The sequence below is a fragment of the Astatotilapia calliptera genome, chromosome 15, assembly GCF_964374335.1.
Source record: "Astatotilapia calliptera chromosome 15, fAstCal68.1, whole genome shotgun sequence".
NCBI classification, from domain to species: domain Eukaryota; kingdom Metazoa; phylum Chordata; class Actinopteri; order Cichliformes; family Cichlidae; genus Astatotilapia; species Astatotilapia calliptera.
In genome coordinates this window covers 35,657,479-35,679,564 of record NC_137436.1, presented here as the reverse complement: position 1 = coordinate 35,679,564, position 22,086 = coordinate 35,657,479, and the positions used below count along the sequence as shown (strand labels likewise).

Genomic DNA, 22,086 nt, shown 5'->3' with positions numbered 1-22,086 from the left:
TTTAAGCACTTTGTAACTTTGTGCAGAAAAACAATACATAAATAAAATGTTTTCATATCATTGCTGTATTTTATTGTAAATAAATACCCAGCTCTTATAACCAATTTAACCCGCAAAATGTACTTTCCTCCATACAATCGTAGCATGAAAAGACCCATACAGATGAACCATAGTACTCTGCAATGCTTTACATTTGAATTGGTTGATTATATGTCATCTGTTCATGATTTTCACACTGGCTGGCACGCGACATACAGAAAAACTCCAACAGAAAGTATGAATTAAATATTACAATCAGCTCTTAAAATTCACATTTGATTTACAGGCAGCTAACATTAACTTGGTAACTCTCCTTACACCTGGCTCATTTTCTACGTGATGGAAATTCAGTAAATTATGCAATATAGAGCCAACTTTTCAATTCTTGGCCATTTTTCATGTCCTTAATCTCAGGACAAGGTAGCTAACACACGGCTGCACTCTAGCTGGCAGCTTTTGTCTACTAAAACATGGCCTTTATTAGTCTGTATCAGCTGTAGCTATGCTGAACTTTATGTGATACTAAAATATAGAAAATCAGACCCAATGACCTTAAATGTGGACTCATTTTCCAATGAGAATTCTCAAAATGAGGCGTAACTTTACACTTGATGGCTACTTAAAATTCACATTCATTCTTTCTGTGCAGTAAGTGGGCATTTCAAGCAAAAGAAAAATCTAGCAATCCAACCAGTATAGTACCTATTAAGTAATATTAGACAATCTGGTAAAGAAAGGTACAAGATTTGGTGAGACAAAGACAAAATATAATGCATTGTATTGTAACGCAACAGCCAGTCCTGCCTGTTCAAATGTTGTCAACTCATTTGGTATGTGCCAGTCCCTTCTGTCCAGCAAAAGTTTTTTCTCTTTTCAGTATGTGAAACAAACACTTACATGTTCATTTGAGCTGGAAGCAGGAGGAACCGGAACATCACTAAGCTCTATTATTGCCTAGAAGTTAAAGTTTGGTGCTACAAATGTTTTTGGCTGGAGAGACCACATCTTAGATTTGGATCATGTACTCTGTGCCACATTAGATACATCTGAGCTGGAAGGAATCTGTGCACAAGTAAAACCTCTTTATAAAAGCAAGGATGGTATTGGTCTAAACTGTGGGATGGAACGCGTTGTCCTGCTGTCTTGACGCCCATGTGAGAAGTGGGGCCAAGTCCTGCCTTGGCCAGACACATCCCCATGTAAACATCATCAATGGGAAGAATGGTAATAGACTGGGACATATTGTAAATGACTGAAGCTGTATAGCCAGAGAGGAGGAAGCCCCCGCCACCACAATAAGGAGGGTATGAGTTTGACTCCTGCACCTGAACAGGAATATAGTACTTGCTGTTTGGTGATCTAATAGGGCCAACATTTTGGATCAGATGGCCAGTAAAGAGGTGCTGGCTTCCATCATTGTCCTTGAGGCTTTGCAGATACTCGACCATGTTGTCTGTGTTGGCAAAGACATCGTCATCACCATTCAACAGGAAGTGAGCATTGGGACAGTTCCTTTCCATCCATTCAAGGAAGAGTATCTGTTTCAATGTAAGGTTGTAAAATGTGTCACTGAAATCCCATTGGAGGATGTCGTTGTGCTCCTGTTGCTCCAGCTCCAGGAGTTTGTTCAGCCTTTCCTTCTCAAACCCGCTCTCTGTCGTTCCTGAGATGAAGATCCGTCGAATCCACACACCGTTGTGTAACCTCTCTTCACCCCACGTTTTGCGCAACACCTCTCTGCGTTCATAGTTCCCCGGAGAGCTTTTAATGACCAGAAGAAGAAAGACTTCTCCAGATTTATCAGCTCCTCCACATTTGTCCAGAACATCCAGTAGCATGGGGAAGTGGCGACAGTGGCGATAGTAGAGGAAATCCTTGATAGAATTAGGCAAAGAGTTGAACTCAGCGATGTTGGCAGCAGATGTTTTTTGTTGACATTTTGGCCATGAGAATACATATGTGCTGTTTTTGGTGTTTTGCGTCAGTCGGCTGTGGTCCTCTCTAACATCTACGTGGAAACTTATAGTTTTATGGTCAACAAAATCTTTGCAAAGGTGAAGGAGCAAAAGCCCGAGTGCTACCACCATCAATACATTTCTTGCCCTGATGGTTTTCATCTTCAAAACTCTGTAGCGACAAGACAAAAGACAGAGATTAATTAAGATCAGAATGAAACTAGACTAACTTATTGAGGAAGTTATTGATTAGAAGCAAGTACAAGCATGCAGTGAACACAAAGATGTGAGCCAAAGCCTTATAGATTTACGTACTACTTGTGCAGTGCATAAGACCCTCGCATTCTTCTTGAAAGTTCCTTTAGGGTGATGTGGTTAAACCCGCAACTGTAGCATACATTGCACTGACAAGGGCATAACTTGCAGGGAACTTGCAATTTGTTTTGTCAGAGTATTGCTGAACATAAACCTATGTTCCCTTTATTAGCTAACAATACAGTGGTTTTTAAAACACTTGTTGACTTGTTTGTATGTTACAATTGCTCTCTATATCTGTGGCATAGGCATAAGGTGAAATTATTTTTCAGAATATGATCCTTTGCTCTGAATGTGGTTTTAAGAGTAAACTTGTGATTTCCTGAAACATGAGGACAGAGTGCACTTTAACTCTAGAATGATCACGTACCAGTGTTAGCTCAGTGATCGTTACAATGGGCCTTATTATAATGTTGCCTTTGTCTTGTCTTGTAATGTGATACTGTATCAGTAAGGGTTGTGTCACTTTGGTGTGATCGTGTTTGCAGGCTGAGATCTACACTGAGGTTTCACCTGTTAAAATCAATCCTCAAACAGCTTAAAATGCAGCAATGGGTGTTATATTCCTTCCAACAGAGCTAATGCTGGTGCCTTAATGGTAGACCGTGTGGTGCACATGGGTTGACCATTCAAAGCATTCATCTTCCTGTTTTAAATTAAACAGAACATGTGTTGTGTTGAAAATATTTGTGCATGCACACAAAATGCGACACGCATGTAACAGCATATGTTTTTCACACATCCTTTTTACAGTACAGTTGATGTTTGTTTTGCAAAAGACTGAAGCATCATTTTAATTATCAAATTCTTTGCTGTAGCCCTGACACCTCATGGGCTGTGGCTTAACACTTATGCAAAACTAACATTTTGGTTTTAATTTGAAATGAAGGCAACACCCTCCCACGAAAAAACATACAAAAACACTTGGGCAACAGGAATGCAAACTCACCTGCACCACGACATGACTCTCAGAGTGACAAGCCAGCAGGAGTGAGGAGACCGAGCTTCAGAGCAGACATGAAGCAGCTGGACATGTGCCTGAAAAATCCACACACAGGATGCTGTCACACAAAATAAAAATAAATCAAATGTTGTTTTGTGTCCTCAGAATGGATGGAATATGTTACATAGGTGGTTTCTGACATTGAGTAATAAAACCACACAGTCATTCTGAAAGAAGCGGGGGAAAAGAAAGAAAGAAAAGGGAGTTCCCAGTCCACACAGGCTTTTGTGTGTTTTTTAAATGCAAATCTGACAGCAATAAAACTCAAAATGTGCAGTGTAACAGTGTTCAGCAATCCTTAAGCATGTTAGTGCGGTAGGACAGCTGCGGCAGATTGCTTTATGTTGTTATTAACCTCCTAGGACCTGGTGTCCACATATGTGGACATCACATTTTGGGTTATTTAGACCAAAATACTCAATTTTGCTCAACATGGGCCTGATTTCTACTTACAAGGACATTATATTGCTACTGTTCTATCAAAATTTTAAACAAATATCCTCATATGTGGCTCTTATTTTTCTTTTTAAAAAAATCTGGTAATTCTTTGTTTTTACATTAATTGGGCCTCAACATGCCCAAATATCAAGGAGAAATTAAAAATGCATGTCGTGGAAGAGTTCGGGTCTTAGGAGGTTAAAGCAGAATTTTCAGTGTTGACCATTTTAACTGTTACTAGTTTTCTTCCTCTTTGTCATGTTTCGGCTGTGTGGCAGGCAGGAGAGGACCCAAACGCAAACTCACAGAGACAAAAGGTAAACTCAAAAAACACAGCTTTATTGCTGGCGTGAAGTGGGACACGAAAAACAATACAAAATAAACTAAACTGGGAAAACTAAAGCACAAAGAGCCACAGGGAAAAATCACACAGCTATGATGGAGACTACGACACTGACAAAGAGAAACACAGGGCTTAAATACACAGAGGGATAACGAGGGAATGAGACACAGAAGGAGGGCACAGCTGGGAGAAATCAGGACTGGACGAGACAGAGACGCAAAACTAGAAACACTCACATGAGGCATGGACCTTCAAAGTAAAACAGGAAGTATCACACAGAGACGCGAACTAGACACAGTGGAGACAGCAACTAAGAAACAGAGACAAACCATAAGGCAGAGGTCTAAGAACCAAAATACACAGAGGGAAATACTCAGCTTTGAACACAAGAGACTAGACTAGAGGGAGTAACAAAAGACCAACCATGAGAACATAATGCACAATGCAGGGTGACAGAAAACAAGAAACTCAAACATGCAAAGACACACCATAAACAGAACAGAGGGGGCACAGAGAGACATGAAGGGCAGGGGAGACTTAACATGGGTTGAAACACAAGGGGGAACTAATAAGCAAATCAACATAGGAGGCCTAATGAGCTAAACATACTATAAACATCAAAATGAACTAAAACTCAAAACACTGGGTCCTAAGACCCAGGATCGTGACACTCTTTTGTTTTGCGTGATTTTTGTGTAGTTGGCACAACATCAGGGTAAAGTCAGGAACAATGGGCTTAGCTTTGGATTCCACAAAAATGGACTGGAAAACGGAAGTTAACTGCACAGTGTCGTGAGTATTTGATTTGTGACAGCCACGACATCAAAAACAATTAAAAAGATGAATAACATATAGGCCTATTTTAAAATTATTTTTGCTGTGTGTGAAAGTGTTATTTACTAGGATCGCTGAATATTTCTATGCTTATTTCAATTTCCTGTTACAATACAAAGGACAATTGTTAACCAGTTACATACTGTGCAGACTCACGAATACAGAAGGCTAGTTTTGTAAAAAGCAAAATGATAAACAGCAGTCAAATTAGTCTTCTGGACAAGGTAGAGAATGATTGCACAGGTTTTAAGTACACTTGTCTGGTTAAGACTTTCACTTGTAATGTGGTTTTTACTTTGTGGTGTTTCTACTTTCAGACAATGAGAGCTCCTTTCAGTCTTGAACATGTCCAGGTACAACAGTCATTTGAAGAGATTTAGAAGATATGCCTATTTACTTTTTAATCTGCAAGTCCGATGGTTATTATATATATTTCTTATTAAATCCTTTCATAGTGTATTGTCATCAAAGCATCAGTAGCCACAGGCTGTAATCTTTTTGCCAAATATTATATTATATTTTTGTTGTTTGGTCTTTGTTGTCTGTGTTCTCCAGTTTGTTTTAATATGGTGCCATTTAGTATTTAGTTAATATCTGCCAGCTCCATCACACAGAAGGCGTATTAAACAAATGTAATTTTTATAAACCATCGGGAGATTAAAAGAAGCATTGGTGAACATTTAAGTCCATTTTTTGATTTTTGATTTTTTTTTTTACATAGTGTCATATTGTTGAATGGACAATAGTCGAGCTTTAAGCGACGATTATTAGTTTGTAAAAGGAATTTTTAAATTCCTTTGGCTTCCACAAACCAGACAGAGTTTGTGGAAGCCAAAGTAAGCAGAGTAAGCAAAGTAACACGTCGCGCATGGCTGAAGCATCAGAAGACATTTATCTTTAGCTTTCGTCGAGTTCTCAAATAGCGAGTCATGCCTAAACTATTGTAAACTAATCTAGGGGACAGTTAAGATTCATAAAATAAGAGATTTTAAAAAGCGACACTCCAAAAAAAAATTTTTTTAAACAGCATTTGTCGTCTATGCGTAATTTCTCAGGAAACTGTGTTATTATAGCCAGTAATATATCCCAATTACGCCGAGTACAAACTAAACATGTGATGCTCCCTATGCCAGATCCCGTTACTTTACGGAAACTTTATTCGAGGACGCGCACGGGCACAGAGACAGCACTTCGCGAAGCTGCTGTGTACAGTACTTACAAGTTTAAGAAGATCGCCCCTCTCCTGTGTCTGTAGTGAAGTCAGACTAATAGTGAATCCAGAATCCGGTGGCTGAAAAGCTCAGGTCCCTGCACTGCAGGGCGTTGTTCTGTCCGCCCCGTGCGTCATCTCCTCATCTATTGCCTGTCGGTAACGATCTGCGATCATCCCGCTATGACTATTTTCTTTCACAATTTCAATTACTTTGACTGTTGATTAATAACAAATATCTATAGAAATAATATTACTTGTGATTATTATAGGATATATGATATTATAATACTTTAAATGAAGTATAAGTATTACAATATCATTAAGACGCTGCTTAAATAAAATGTACTATGATTACCTAATAATAAAACCTTAAAAGTAAAGGTTATTCCCTATTAGGTTAGCTGTAGCTGTAGGAGGTGGAGCACGTCATCAACTAATCAGAAGGTTGGTGGTTTAATTCCTGGCTGCTCTGGTCTGCATGTTAAAGTATCCTTGGATAAGATACTGAATCCACTGGATTTTGAATGCGTGTGGATGTTTGATAGAAAGTACTTAGAAAAAGTGCTTGGGTGATTGAGGTATTCACCATTTATACATCCACTAGTAGCATTTTACACAACGCAGTCTAAGGAAATCCTTTAGCAGAATTTATGAAAGATCACATTATCCAGTTAAAGATTTGAGCTTCCTTTTCAACCAAATGGTCGGGCATTGCACAGCTACAAGCATTTAAATCTCCCCAATTACATACAGACCAATTGTCTGTATCATCAACTCGGTCCCCTATAACATGTCAAAGTTTCTGGCTTCAATCCTCAATCCGTTAGCAGGCAGCTCTAAACACCATATCCAGAACACCTTGGATTTTTTTGAGAAGGTGTTGTGTTCTGTAAACACACATGGATCAGTGTAATCAGTCTGACTCTCATCATCCATTGGAGCATAAACTGGGTGTCATCAGGACACTACAACACAGAGCAAATTACATCCCCACAGACCGAGTGGCCAGGAAAGCAGAAGAACATCACATCAAGAAGGCCCTGAGTAGGCCCAGCTGAACATTTGTCAAAGCCTTCCCAGCTTTGGCAAAAAGAAAGCTCCAAGGTATCCAGGAGAGAAGGACAACTGCTGCCTAAGCACTTTAGTGATCCCTTGTGTGTCAGGAGTACGGGAACAGCTAGGACGCATTTGAAACTGATCTCACAGCCCATTGCTGTTATATCTTTTACTATTTTACTTGCTATGATTGAGCATGCATCAAGACTTTAAAAAAATGGAATTTCCACAGGACACACAAGGCAAAATAAAAGTAACGTATAGAAATGTTTACAGTAAACACTGTTAAGAACTGGGAGCACCAGTCTAATGACAGGAACTGTTGTGAAGTCCTCCCCCCAGACATTAAATGTGAAAATGACCTTTTATTTTCCTGGTACAGAGCTCAGATAAGGCCATATAAACATTTTCTTTTATCAGGCATCAAGCAGTGAGTGTAAAGAAACTGCACAGAAAATGCAACTCTCTTTCAATAAACATCTATTTTAAGGACAGTTTTTAAAAACTGTTGGTAATTTATTACTTAACCTTTGAGGCTAACATACTGCAACATAATAGATGCAAGTTTTGTTGTATTCATTTGTTTTTATTAATCCCAAGTCATTTGGGAACAGAGAGAATACATTTTCCTCTTGGCACATGTCAAAACCTGCTCACATTTTATCCAGAAACGTTTGATTTGACCTTCACCAAAACATCGTGTCAAGGTCGTTATTCCTTAGTACAATTTTGCTTTAGCGGGAAATCTACAGTGTAACCTATATGGTAACCAGAAACCCCTTTTAGCCCTGTTTGGTATGTCGCAGTCGCATGTGACACATACTTAAAAAAGAAGGTGTCATTGGCAGGCATTCATTATTTATAATTCACTGGTGTCAGGTGGAAGATAAGCATCACGATGGATTCACCTGAGGTTAAAATACCTGGGTTGGACATCCAGGCTCCTTTTCAATCGCATGAATTACTTACATACAAGATACATACAAAATGAAAAAGAAACAGTGGTGCATGTGGTAGTTGTGAAACTACCAGGCCTGAAATTGCATCAGTACAAAGAAACTTTCCACTTCCTCTTCCTGCCCTCGTTCACATGTGCTAGGTTTAATTTTTTTGCACCACATTTTAACTTTTGAAGGCAGCTTGAGGCTGCAGCACGTTCACAGTACACAGTGGTCATGTATGAGATGCACTTAGCATGGGGGATTGGGCTGTGGTGTCATCTTCTTCAAAGGGATGGAACCATGCATCCATTTTACGCTTGAGTCTCTTCTTAAGCTGAAAGCGGCGCTGGACTGAGGTAGAATTGTAAGCTTGGGTCTTTAGTTTGCTGTAGTAATCAGAGAACTTGTTAAACAGGAAAGAAATCGGCATGCCGTTGAGGATTATCCCAAAAGTAATGCATCCAAAGGCCACGATGCGGCCCAGGATAGTTACAGGAACCACATCCCCGTAGCCCACAGTGGAGATACTGACCTGAGAGAGAAAAGGGGAAACAAAATCCTATGTTCAGTTTCCAGGAATGTTTCCTTTAATCAGAGTTATTTTTGATTCTAAGAATGAATTAAAAGTTTACACTAACAAGTAGTACAGCTGGCCTTGAAAATGTCTGCTGAATCGACACTTACTTGTTTAATTTCACTTCAAAAGCAACACAAAGACATTATCTGAAGTCTGCAGTGCAAGTATAAACATTAAAATGTGTAACTTTATTGGACAGTTCTGTACAATCAGGCTGCTGCTTCCATCAAAACCTACACCCTAGCCTCTTTGTGGCTCTAGCAGGTGTCAAAATACTTAAGAAAAAGCACAGACAGCAGACCACTTCCGTTGACCAGTGTTAGGATTGCCATCTTCTAATTCTTTATGAGAAAACAGTTTGGGCAGGGTTTGCCTTTCATGAAATGACATTTAAGAAATTTATGCAAATAGACTAAAAAAATGCTGAGAAGAATTTAGTTTTTTAAGCCAAACATAAGTACAGATCACTGCATGTTACATTTGTGAAAATCAATTAATTTCTGTGTTTGACTAATAAGTAGTGGAATAATAACCTTTGATCTAGAGAGTATTTACATTTCTAGACAGGTGAAAGTCACACTTGTAGGTGTTAGAACGTTCAACTTATTGCTCAGGGGAAGAGTAGGTAGGTGAAAAAAGACTGCAAAAGGAAATAAGCGGCTGGTTTGGGTTAGGTGCTGTAGTACACATTTCTTTGACACTTAGAGCCCCCGAGAGCAGCCAGTTGGCTTTTCTACCTTTAAAACCTACCTTTAAAACCCGCCTACCAGTCAAATGGCTTTTAGCTAGGCTTTAGCTTCAGCCAAGTGGAAGCTAAATTGGCTAGTCATTCATATGTAAATTAGGTTGTTACCTGAGAATTCTGGAGGGGAGTGGGTGTGTGAGAATGATTGCTAATTTCTAACTGCCAACTGCCTCCATGGCAGTGCCAGGATTGTGAGTGATTGCTGAAAATGTTGAAATGTACTCACTCACTTTTTATTATTATTTGTAAATATGTGTACAAATGGTTGGTTTTTTGTACTGTTTTTATCAATAAATCTCAGCAACAAAGGACATACACCCATGTCTGTTGATTTCTCCCTAAGATGGCAAACTGAAACACTCCAAGTTGGTGACTTTTGGAGATTTATTTCCCTGGATGATTGAGAATGCATCAAGACGAACACAAAAGGAAGTTCACAGCTTTTAGCAGCTCCCCCACCCCCTCATTCACACACCCCCACTCCCCTCCAGAATTCCCAGATAACAACCTAATTTACATATGAATGACTAGCCAATTTAGCTTCCACTTGGCTGAAGCTAAAGCCTAGCTAAAAGCCATTTGGCTGGAAGGCGGGTTTTTAAAGGTAGAAAGGTAGAAGCCTGGCCGGCTGGTGTTGAACCTTTCTTTTATTAGCGCACATAATAGGCAGATGTTTGCTTAGAAAGAAAAAGTCAAAGGCAGACGTGGAGATGTGGAGTTTATAGCTACAGACAGTGATACTTACTGCTGCCCACCACCAGGCGTACGGGATACTGCTGATGGGAGAGCCTTCGGTTTCCCTTTCTGCTGAATGCAGAAGAGCAGAGAATGTGAAGATTCCCAAGGCGATAAAGAGAAAAATGCAATAGGCCTCCTGGTAGCACCTCCGCAGAGTAAATGCAAAGGCCCTCATGCCGGTCGAGTGGCGGGCTAGCTTCAAAATCCGAAAGATCCGCAGCAACTTGACAATTTTGAGGACGTGGCTGAGCTTACTGACCCGGGCCATGGCCCTGAGGTCTTCTTGTGCACTCACATCCTCGGAGTCAGTAAAGGCTTCAAAGATGATCTGGACAAAATAAGGCATGACTGAAACCATGTCCACAAAGTTAAGTCCGCTCTTCAAAAATAATACAATGTCAGGAGTGGTGATGAGACGAATCAAATACTCAAAGGTGAAGAACACAATGGTGACGATCTCTCCCCACTCCATGTAGGTTTTGTCATCGATTCTGTACGACTGTAGTTCTTCCACAGTGTTGAGACACATTGAAGCGATGGACAAGAGCACGAAAAGGTTAGAGAGCAGAGTGAAAGTCTTCGCAAGAGTTGACGAGTACGGATTCTCCACAATGTTCCACATAGTCATCCGAACGTCCCCAAACATCATGTCCTTGAAATAATCATCATTGTACTTTACCTCGACCTCAGCCATTAGTTCTCTTTCCACCTCCAGGTTCTCCTTCAACTCATCTACCTTCTCCTGAAACACCATCCAACAGCAGAGCTGTGTGTCCTTCAGGCTCAGGCCCCAGTATGCAATTTCTTCCTCAAAGCTGATGGGACACATTTCCACTATGATCCAAAGCACTCCGGTTGCATAGAAATGGCAGATGTGGTGAAAGAAGGCAGGATCCCGGTCAAAGAAGAACTCGTTGCTGCACACAGAGTAGTCATCACAGAGGGTGAGGAGTTTTGCCTGGTCCCGGCAGAGAGCTAAGGAACCTATTCGAGTGTTAGGATATCTAACTGCACACATTCTTGGAATGTAAAACACTTTCCCTCCTACATTTAAGTTCATGTTTTGCTGGGGTTTGGGTGTCTTCTCACCTTTAGGGCAGTCATCTTTAATCCCAGGATAGTCCAGATTCTTCAGTGAGCTCCACGCTTTGGCTGTTTTTTCCTGAGAAAATGGGAATGTTTTATTACCCTTTGTGCACTTTGAGAGAGAGCTGACACTATAGCAGGAGCTCTGCAAACATGTTTGCAGCTGAGCGTTCTCTGAGCAAGCCATATCAGCTGTGGTCCAAGACAGGAAATGCAACAGAACAGAAAGAGGAAAACAACCATTAAAAGAAAGACTCTGAGAAAGGGATGTAATCAACACATGGTAAATCCACGAATATCTGATCCTGCAGCCACTTCTGACATCCCAGGGAAAACGGGGTTTTCCTGTTTGATGGCTCAGCTGTGGCTGATATGGTGACTCCTGGAAGTTAGGGGACAGAAGGAATTTCCTCTGTTTGTTACAGCAAAGACAACACATTGGACTTTACGACCAGAAGATCAGGACAAGCAGCAGGGATTTTATCCATTTAATCTCATTGGGACCTTTCCAGGTGCCTTTAAGTAGTTGTATATTTAGGTGGGAGGGGCATGGAGGGCAGGATTAGTAAACAAAGTTGCTTTAAGGATTTTGAACCTACGCAGGTACGGGGAAAACAAGCAAACCTCACGCAGTAAGGCCTCAGCCAACCAGGAAGTGTAAAACCAGAACCTCCTTGACGTGTAGACAACAATACTAAACACTGCACCACTGTGCCACCCTCAGTGGTCATTTTTTTTTAAATTAATATTGAAATCACAGCATCTAAATTTTATACACATAAAATACAGGATAAAATGAAATGGAATGAATACTACAGAATGTACATAAGGTGCAGTTGCAGTCTGGCAGTGTGAGCAGTGTGACAGTTCAACTGTTTAAGAGGGAGATGGTGAGGGGAAAGAAACTGTTCCTATGTCGGGTGGTCCTGGTCTGCAGGCTTCTGTACTGTCTGCCAGAGGGCAGCAGGTAGAGAAAGTCTGTGTCCAGGGTGTGAGGGGTCTGTGATGATTTTCCCCGTTTCCTGGTTCTTGAGAGGTACAGATCCTGGATGGAGGGCAGGGGGGCGGCGATGATCCTTTCTGCTGCCCGTACAGTCCGCTACAGTCTGCTCCTGTCCTGTTTCAATGACTGCAGTGTAGAACTGGATAAGCAGCTCCTGTGGAAGACTGTACTTCCCCAGTTGTATCAGGAAGTACATCCTCTGCTGGGTGTTTTTGAGGATGGAGGAGATGTTGGTCTCCCACTTCAGGTCCTGGGAGATGGTGGTACCCAAGAACTTGAAGATTGCCACAATTGACACCGGGCTGTCTGATATGGTTAGGGGGAGCAGTGTTGAAGGATGTCTCCTGAAGTCCACTGTCATCTCTACAGTCTTCAGCACAGATGGCAGAAATGTGGAGTTTTACATAAATAACTTAGAGTTAACCTGACATCAAAACTTCAGTATCTTTGTCTTGAACCCAACAAGGTTTATCAGCCTTAATAAAATGCAGTCCAATTCTTCAATTTCTGCAAAACAAGTAAGTAAAGTTGTATTTATATAGCACCCTTCAAGACAAAAATCACAAAGTGCTTCACAGAAGCTAAAACAAAAATAAAAATCAACCAAAAGCAAGTTTAAAAAGATGAGTTTTTGTAACTAATTAGGTTAATCAAAAACACATCAGTAACACGACTGGGTATAAAAGGAGCATCTTAGAGATGTAGAGTTTATCAGAAACAAATATCAGCAGAGGCTCACCAATCTGCAAAAAAGAACAACAACAAATCAGAGAGCAATTTCAGATTAAGAGAGACTTTGAATATCTCTTTTACAGTGCATACGTACTGTTGTCAATAAGTCCAGAGAATCTGGAGAAATCTCTGTCCACAAGGGACAAGGCTAATACTTGTGATCTTTGGGCCCTCAGGTGGCATTGCATTAAATGAGAGAGATTACTGTCTGTGAACACAGTTCATAGTGCCATTCAGATACAGGTTAAAACTCTATAATGCAAAGAAGAAGCTATCAGTTCTATTTGTATGGCGCCAAATCACAACTACGTATGACTCAGGGTGCTTTATATTGTAAAGCAAAGACCCTACAAAAATACAGAGAAAACCCAACAATTCAATGAACCCCTGTGAGGAGCCACTTGGTGAGAGTGGAAAGGAAGAACACCCTTTTAACAGGAAGAAACCTCCAGCAGAACCACACTCAGACAGAGTCAACCAACCATTGTCATATACGTGTGCACTTACAGTTAAACTGCACATCAGTCCACTGAAGCAGAAAAAAATCTTCCCACACAAAATGAGCACAATGCAGCACGGTTATCAGGATAGACTGTGGGTGGTTACATTCTCTGCATGCTACACTGATGAGGTTTGAACTAGTTCACTGACTTAGTAAATTATTTATGAATGTAAGTGGATGTGAAACTTAAAACATGCTTTGACTACACTAGGAATAAGTCTCTTCTACATTTGTCATGAGACAGCTGTGTTGCTACCAACACACACTCGTTGGTTAGATAAAAAAGGGTGTGTAAATCCTGTATATGTATATGTGTTGCCCTAGATTGATGGCTTATGTGCTGTGTTGTGTTGAGGTGGCTATAAAAATGAGATTACACAAACTGCTGAGGACCTGAAATCCTACATCAGAGCTGCAGGAACTGCTGTCCTCACTTCACAGACACTTAAAGAATAGTTTTAAAATACTGACTTCTAATAAATCCCTCATATTAAAGAGACACTACCAAGCTATTCTGTTTTGCCTCTGCACTCTCTACCACTCACTGTGACACAGAGTAATCTCTCAGCTTAATTAACTAAGCGTGATCTTCTCCTTCTCCTGCTAACCTACTTATCTCACTTCAGTGAACTGATCACAAGATGAAATCTGCAAGGGACAGAGGGGGATTGGGCAGCTTTATCGGAATACTACAAACATAACACAAACTGGAAACATGGAGTTGGTAGTGGTGCAGTGAGTGATGATGTTTCTAAACGTACTGACAGGTGTGTTTGATGTGCTGGCCAACCAGAAGCTTGAAACATACAATTTCACTAAGGTAACAATGTTTCATAAGCGACATCACTTCACAATACTTTCTGCAAGACCTCGAATGGCGTGAGCCTCTTCAGCTGGATGAAGATAAAATAGAAACAGTTCCATCAAAGGTTTTTTTTTATTTAGGCAAGGCAAGGCAAGGCAAGTTTATTTGTATAGCACAATTCAACAACAAGGTGATTCAAAGTGCTTTACAGAGACATTAGAAACAAGAACAAATAAAAAGCATGATTTAAAATTGAATAAAACAAGCAAATAAACTAACTAACTAATTAACAAACAAACAAACAACAGTATATAAAATCAAAACAGATAAAATCAGAACAGTAGATAAAATCAGTAGTTAAATGTAAGTTTTGAAATTTAAGCTTAAAGTGTGGATTTGGTGCTTTATTCAAATGCAGCTGAGAACAGGTGAGTCTTCAACCTGGATTTAAATAAACTGAGTGTTTCAGCTGATCTGAGGCTTTCTGGGAGTTTGTTCCAGATATAAGGAGCATAAAAGCTGAATGCAGCATCTCCGTGGCTGGTTCTGACTCTGGGAACTGATAAAAGACCGGATCCAGATGACCTGAGGGATCTGGAAGGTTCATACTGGGTCAGGAGGTCATTGATGTATTTTGGTCCTAAACCATTCAGAGCTTTATAGGCCAGCATCAGAACTTTAAAGTCTATCCTCTGACGGACAGGCAGCCAGTGTAAGGACCTCAGAGCTGGACTGATGTGGTCCACTTTTTTGGTCTTAGTGAGGACTCGAGCAGCAGAGTTCTGAATGAGCTGTAGTTGTCTGACTGATTTTTTAGGTAGACCTGTAAAGATGCTGTTACAGTAATCAAGCCTACTAAAGATGAATGCATGGACTAGTTTTTCCAGGTCCTGTTGAGACATCAGATCTTTTATCCTTGATATATTCTTGAGGTGATAGTAAGCTGACTTTGTTATTGTCTTAATGTGTTTTTCTAAGTTTAGGTCTGCATCCATCACTACACCCAAATTTCTCGCCTGGTTTGTGGTTTTTAGATGTATAGATTGAAGTTCTCTGGTGACCTGTAATCGTTTTTCTTTGGCGCCAAAGACTATTACCTCAGTTTTGTTTTTGTTTAGCTGGAGAAAATTGTGGCACAACCAGTCATTGATTTCCTCAATGCATTTACCAAGAGCCTGTACAGGGCCTCGGTCTCCTGGTGACATTGTGATATATATTTGTGTGTCATCTGCATAGCTGTGATAGTTTATTTTGTTGTTGTTTATAATCTGTGCCAGTGGGAGCATGTAGATGTTAAACAGAAGGGGTCCCAAGATGGAACCTTGGGGAACTCCACATGTGATACTTGTCTGCTCAGATGTGAAGTTACCTATTGATACAAAGTATTTCCTGTTTTCTACGTATGTTTTGAACCAGTTTAGTACAGTTCCTGAAAGACCTGTCCAGTTCTCCAGTCTTTTGAGTAATATGTTGTGGTCAACTGTATCAAATGCTGCACTGAGATCCAGTAAAACTAGGACTGACATTTTTCCACTGTCTGTATTCAGACATATGTCATTAAACACTTTGGTCAGAGCGGTTTCAGTGCTGTGGTTCTGTCTAAAACCTGACTGGAAGGCATCGTAGCAATTATTCTGTTTTAAGAAGTAACTGAGCTGTTGGGAAACTGCTTTTTCAATGATCTTACTTAAAAACGGGAGATTTGAGATCGGCCTGTAGTTGTTCATTTGTGTCTTGTCAAGATTGTCCTTTTTCAGTATAGGTTTGATTACAGCAGTTTTTAGTGATTCTGGAAACACACCTGATAATAAAGAAAAGTTGACGATCTGTAACAGGTCTGACTCTAAAGTCTTTGAGACCTTTTTGAAAAAACTTGTTGGCAGGACATCTAAACAGCAGGAGGAGGAGTTCAGTTGACCTAAGATGTCCTCCAGGTCTTTGCTGTTAATAGGTTGAAACTGTTTCATGGTGTTTAAACAGTTTTTTGGTGGACACAGTACATATCCTGGATCTGCTGTTGATGTACCAATTGCTTGTCTAATTTTTTGGATTTTTTCAGTGAAGAATTTGGCAAAGTCATTGCAGGCCATGGTCGAATGAAGTTCAGCTGCCACTGACACAGGGGGGTTTTTTAGCCTGTCAACTGTAGAAAATAAGACCCGAGCATTATGGCTGTTTTTAGTGATGATGTCAGAGAAGTAGGACCTCCTTGCATTCCTCAGTTGTAAATTATAATTGTGAAGTTTCTCTTTATAAATCTCATAATGAACCTGGAGGTTTGTTTTTCTCCATCTGCTGGTATGTTTACTATGTTTAAAGATCTTTTAGAGTGCAGCTCTCTGTGTTTTGACCAGGCCACATGTCTCCTGTCACCTAAAAGTACAGAAATTTTAAAACCTTCTAGTAAACAGGGTCCCAGCTTCTCCTGGGAAAAGTCATCACTGCCATAATCCTCACAGCCCGGACCCTTCACATATCACATATCAGACTGCGGAGACAGGGCATGAAGAGGAACTAAGGGGGGCGAGGCTGGGCAATGTGACTTCGATTGCTCTGTTGAGGGTGGGGCTCGATGGCGAACCTTTGGCCGCTCTGGTGGGGGGTTTATGGGGGACAAAAAGGGATTGGGACGGGGGGTAGATCTGAGCCCAGCATTGACCCGCTCCATCATCTCCTCAGTGAATTTCAGGTGTGGGGAGGAGGGAGAAAGGGAGGGGGAGGAGGGTGATGGCCTGTCAGGGGTTTGGGGGACTGGGGAAGGTCGTGGTCCCTTGTCCTGGTCGTTGGTGTTGTTGAGAGAGTTGGAGGCAAATAGGGACCCCTCTTCTTGCCTTAGATGTCTCTCCTTTCTGAGGCTCTTCCTCAGATGCCATGGATGTCTCTCCTTTCTGAGGCTCTTCCCGGGTGGGGGCAAATGGAGCTCCTCCTCAAGGTTTCTGCTGGGCTTTGTCTGTTCTTGGAGTACTGTTTGTTCCTCTTTATGAGATAACTCCTCGTTTATCTCAGCCTTGGCACCAAGCACAGATGGATGACGTATGGAATAAAACAAGTTGGAGGTGAACAGTTTCACCCCTGACTTGTTAAAATTAAATCCATTTGCTTTGAACAGATGCCTGCGTTCCCAAAAAATATTAAAGTTGTCGATAAAATGCACTGAGTGGTCAGCACATGCTGATATAAGCCATTTATTCAGTGTAAACAACCTGCTGAATCTCTCGTCTCCTCCTCTGACCGGCGGTACAGGTCCACTGATGAATACAGCTGCATTCAGAGAGTTTACAGTATTTAATAATCCAGTAAAGTCCCGTTTCAGAACCTCCGACTGTTGTTTGGACACATCGTTTGACCCTGTATGCAGAACAATGTTTGTCACAGTTGGATATTCATCTGCAATTTGAAGAATTCTCTCCTTCAGGTTGTTGACCATATCGTTAGGAAAGCAGAGGACTTTAGTGTTCTTACCGCACATCCTTTGTACATCCTTTACAGCAGAGTCACCCACAATCAGAGTTTCAGGCCTAGCCTTTAGCTTTCCCTGTGGCCTTTCACTTTTCAACAGATTTTCAGACCTTATTTCGCTGCTTTTAGATGGATGGTTGTCCGATATAGATCCAGGGTCCTTTGATAGTGGAGCAAATCTGTTCTGCAGTTTCACATTCAGTTGTTTTGGAGGTTTGTTGTTAACCTTCCTATTCACGGTTGTCCAGTCCTGTTTCCTCCTGTATACAGGGGTAGAAGAGCTTCTCTGTCTCGTAGGAAGTGAAGGCCAGTCGGTTTCAGAGATTTCAGCTCGCTGTGCCCTGCCTGTGATACGTCCTCCCCCTTCCAGGAGACATGATTTATGTCTTGGTTTTGCACCAAGACAGTCTAAGGGGGGATTATCACTTGAGGATTTATAATAATGCACAGAGTCTACTTTCTTGGTCATGTTATCTGTGCTCCTTAGCTGTGTACTAGCTTGCTCATCGCCATTGTTTTGAATCAAAGGCAAGGTTGTTTCATTTCCACACAGTCCATTTACCTCCACGTTTACTTCTAAGCGATGAATTTTTGTCTCCAGTACTGCAATCTTCTGCAGGAGGCTGTGGTAGTCATCTGTGGAGAGGGAAGGCATCTTGTTGCTAGTTAGCCTAGCGGTTAGCACCTTTCCAGGCTATTGAGGCTGCTCGGTGCCCAGACGCTGTAATCAGGCTTCAGCTGTGTCTAGGCCACAGACACACGGAGCGCTGAGGATAAGGTAACCATAAAATGTTGCTGTTTCTGTTAAGAACACTCTAGTCCTAATGATCTACAAGTGTCCAGAAGTTATCGCAGGTAAGCTCACACGGAAAAAAGGGAAAAAATCAGCATAAAAATCAATATAAGAAGCAAAGCATTCAAGAGCAAAGAGATGAAGTGTCCACACTCACAAAGGGGAGGAGCAAAAAAGGATAGACTTTAAAGTTCTGATGCTGGCCTATAAAGCTCTGAATGGTTTAGGACCAAAATACATCAATGACCTCCTGACCCAGTATGAACCATCCAGATCCCTCAGGTCATCTGGATCCGGTCTTTTATCAGTTCCCAGAGTCAGAACCAGACACGGAGAAGCTTAAGATTTCAGAATAACTCACGCTCAGTTCATTTTACACTGGTTCCTGTCAGTCTCTGTCCCCCATCTCAAGATATTACTGCTAGGTCTCTCACATGCGCCCGAATAAAGAGATCATATCGTATCTGTTTTAGCTTCTCTCCACTGGTTTCCAGTGAGGTTTAAAATTGATTTCAAGGTCCTCCTGTTTGTATACCACTACAGGATGTATGTCTACAGAATGTGGTCCTGTAGACCTAAAACTAAAGATGACTCACTCACATTTTTGCTCATCCTAGCCTCGGTGCCTTTTTCTGTTTAGCACCTACTAACATGTGCTTTACTTATTTCTTATCTATTCCCTTGCTTTGTTTTTCTCTATTCATTCTAATTTTTGTACAGCATTTCTTTTTTTTTTAATAGATATTCTTTATAAATAAAATTTAAGTCGAGTCATGTTTTACAGTCTTGATACATGCTGGAATTACTGAAAGAGCATCTCAACCTCTGACCTCATTAAAATCGAGAAAAACTCTTAAAGCTGGAGGCAAAAATCAGTTTTTTTCAAGTGTGTAATAAGAAACTACAACGAGATTTTATGAATGATTGTGACGTGTTGATTCCATCTCTAATTTATACATAATGTCTGTGACATCACGAGCCTCATTTTGCTAAAATGCAAATTGTTGTAATGTTACGGACATTAGACACCAACAGTTATTATATTTTCAGTTACTGCCAGTTAATAAGGCAGAACATGCTGCATGCTGCATGAGTGAACGGTAAGAGCGACATTTAAGACAGCAGCCATTTCCACTTATGTTTGGCATGCTAAAGATGAGCTGCCGAAGTTCAGACTGAGCGTCAGAACGGGGAAGATGCTGATCTGCTGTGGTTTTCCCACAAAATCAGCTCTAGGGTTTACAGAGGATGGTCCAAATAAAGAGAAAACATCCATTGAGCGGCAGTTCTCTGAGAATGTTTGCTAATGCCAGAGGTAATAATATAATCAGACTGCTTCAAGCTGCTGGGATGGAAATAGTCACACAGGATGCCACTCCTATGAGTCAATAACAGGAAATTGATGCTATTGTACCACAGAGGCTTTATCTAGTTTCTATTTCTGCTGCAAAATAATAATAATAATAATGATGGATTAGATTTATATAGCGCTTTTCAAGGCACCCAAAGCGCTTTACAATGCCACTATTCATTCACTCTTGCATTCAGTGCTAGGACCAATTCTGTTTACATTATACATGCTTCCCTTAGGCAGCATCATTAGAAGACATAGCATACATTTTCACTGCTATGCCGATGACACCCAGCTCTATCTGTCCATGAAGCCAGATAACACACACTAATTAGTTAAACTGCAGGAATGTCTTAAAGACATAAAGACCTGGATGGCCGCTAACTTTCTGCTTCTTAATTCAGATAAAACTGAGGTTATTGTACTCGGCCCTGAAAATCTTAGAAATATGGTATCTAACCAGACTCTTACTCTGGATGGCATTACCTTGGCCTCCAGTAACACTGTGAGGAACCTTGGAGTCATTTTTGACCAGGACATGTCCTTCAACGCACATATTAAACAAATATGTAAGACTGCTTTCTTCCATTTGCGCAACATCTCTAAAATTAGAAATATCCTGTCTCAGAGCGACGCTGAAAAACTAGTTCATGCATTTATTACTTCCAGGCTGGACGACTGTAATTCATTATTATCAGGATGCCCAAAAAACTCACTGAAAAGCCTTCAGCTGATCCAAAATGCTGCAGCAAGAGTCCTGACAGGGACTAGAAAGAGAGAGCATATTTCTCCTGTTTTGGCTTCCCTTCATTGGCTTCCTGTTAAATCCAGAATTGAATTCAAAATCCTGCTCCTCACATACAAGGTCTTAAATAATCGGGCCCCATCTTATCTTAATGACCTTGTAGTACCATATCACCCTATTAGAGCACTTCGCTCTTGCTCTGCAGGCCTACTTGTTGTTCCTAGAGTATTTAAAAGTAGAATGGGAGGGAGAGCCTTCAGTTTTCAGGCCCCTCTTCTGTGGAACCAGCTTCCAGTTTGGATTCGGGAGACAGACACTATCTCTACTTTTAAGATTAGGCTTAAAACTTTCCTTTTTGCTAAAGCATATAGTTAGGGCTGGACCAGGTGATCCTGAATCCTCCCTTAGTTATGCTGCAATAGACGTAGGCTGCCGGGGGATTCCCATGATGCATTGAGTTTTTCCTTTCCAGTCACCTTTCTCACTCACTATGTATTAATAGACCTCTCTGCATTGAATCATATCTGTTATTAACCTCTGTCTCTCTTCCACAGCATGTCTTTTATCCTGTCTTCCTTCTCTCACCCCAACCGGTCGCAGGAGATGGCCCCGCCCCTCCCTGAGCCTGGTTCTGCCGGAGGTTTCTTCCTGTTAAAAGGGAGTTTTTCCTTCCCACTGTCGCCAAAGTGCTTGCTCATAGGGGGTCATATGATTGTTGGGTTTTTCTCTGTATCTATGAAGCGCCTTGAGGCGACTTTTGTTGTGATTTGGCGCTATATAAATAAAATTGAATTGAATTGAATTCACACACTGGTGGAGGCAAGCTACGGCAGTTGGTAGAGTCACTTTGGTGTGAACAAAACAAAAGCATAGATCCATCCTGCTCTGTATCACCAGTTTAGGCTGGTGGTTTTGGTGTAATGGTGTGAGGCAGACCTTCCTGGCACACATTGGACACCTTAGTCCCAACTGAGCATCATTTACAACACCAAAGCCTACCCGAGTATTGTTGCTTCTTATGTTGTAGCTTCTTGGGATGTGCACAAACTGTGTGATGCTGTTGTATCAACATGGATCAAAATCTGAGGAAAGTTTCCAGCACCTTGTTGAATCTGTACCATGAAGAATTAAAGCAGTTCTGAAAGCAACAAGTTGTCCAACTCGGTACTAGCTAGGTGTAACTAATGAAGTGGCCAGCGAGTGTATAGTTAAAAGAGGCAAACATAAACGCACAAACACAGTGAACTCAGGTCTGTTTGGAGTTATTACTTAAAACAGATCATTGCAGTGCAGACAGAGGTGCAGGAGGCTCCTGACATATAGTACAACTGGTGGTTTTTCACAATTGGATTAGCTAACATTTTCATATTTTCCATGCAGAGAGCAATGAAGCCAAAATGCAAAAACATCAAA

At 41.0% G+C, this 22,086-nt stretch overlaps 2 protein-coding genes across 4 annotated transcripts; both read right to left on the bottom strand.

The window, feature by feature from the left end:
* Positions 1–866: 866 nt before the first annotated feature.
* Positions 867–6,286, bottom strand: LOC113007066 (N-acetyllactosaminide beta-1,3-N-acetylglucosaminyltransferase 3). Of its 3 annotated transcripts, XM_080289624.1 has the most exons (4): positions 6,147–6,239; positions 3,259–3,347; positions 2,823–2,955; positions 867–2,166 (listed from the first exon to the last, which is right to left on the bottom strand). In XM_080289624.1, exon 4 carries the CDS (start codon positions 2,154–2,156, stop codon positions 1,014–1,016), a length of 1,143 nt encoding a protein of 380 aa, XP_080145750.1. In that variant the 5' UTR covers positions 2,157–2,166; positions 2,823–2,955; positions 3,259–3,347; positions 6,147–6,239; the 3' UTR covers positions 867–1,013. The 3 variants fall into 3 exon arrangements, with proteins under 3 accessions (XP_080145750.1, XP_025999212.1, XP_025999213.1); XM_026143427.2 differs by lacking the exon at positions 2,823–2,955 and having other exon boundaries at positions 6,147–6,286; XM_026143428.2 differs by lacking the exon at positions 2,823–2,955 and having other exon boundaries at positions 3,259–3,370; positions 6,147–6,206.
* Positions 6,287–7,761: 1,475 nt separating this feature from the next.
* LOC113006645 (potassium voltage-gated channel subfamily V member 2-like) lies at positions 7,762–11,743 on the bottom strand. The gene is made up of 2 exons (XM_026142723.2): positions 10,205–11,743; positions 7,762–8,669 (listed from the first exon to the last, which is right to left on the bottom strand). Exons 1-2 carry the CDS (start codon positions 11,720–11,722, stop codon positions 8,370–8,372), a joined length of 1,818 nt encoding a protein of 605 aa, XP_025998508.2. The 5' UTR covers positions 11,723–11,743; the 3' UTR covers positions 7,762–8,369.
* Positions 11,744–22,086: the final 10,343 nt, after the last annotated feature.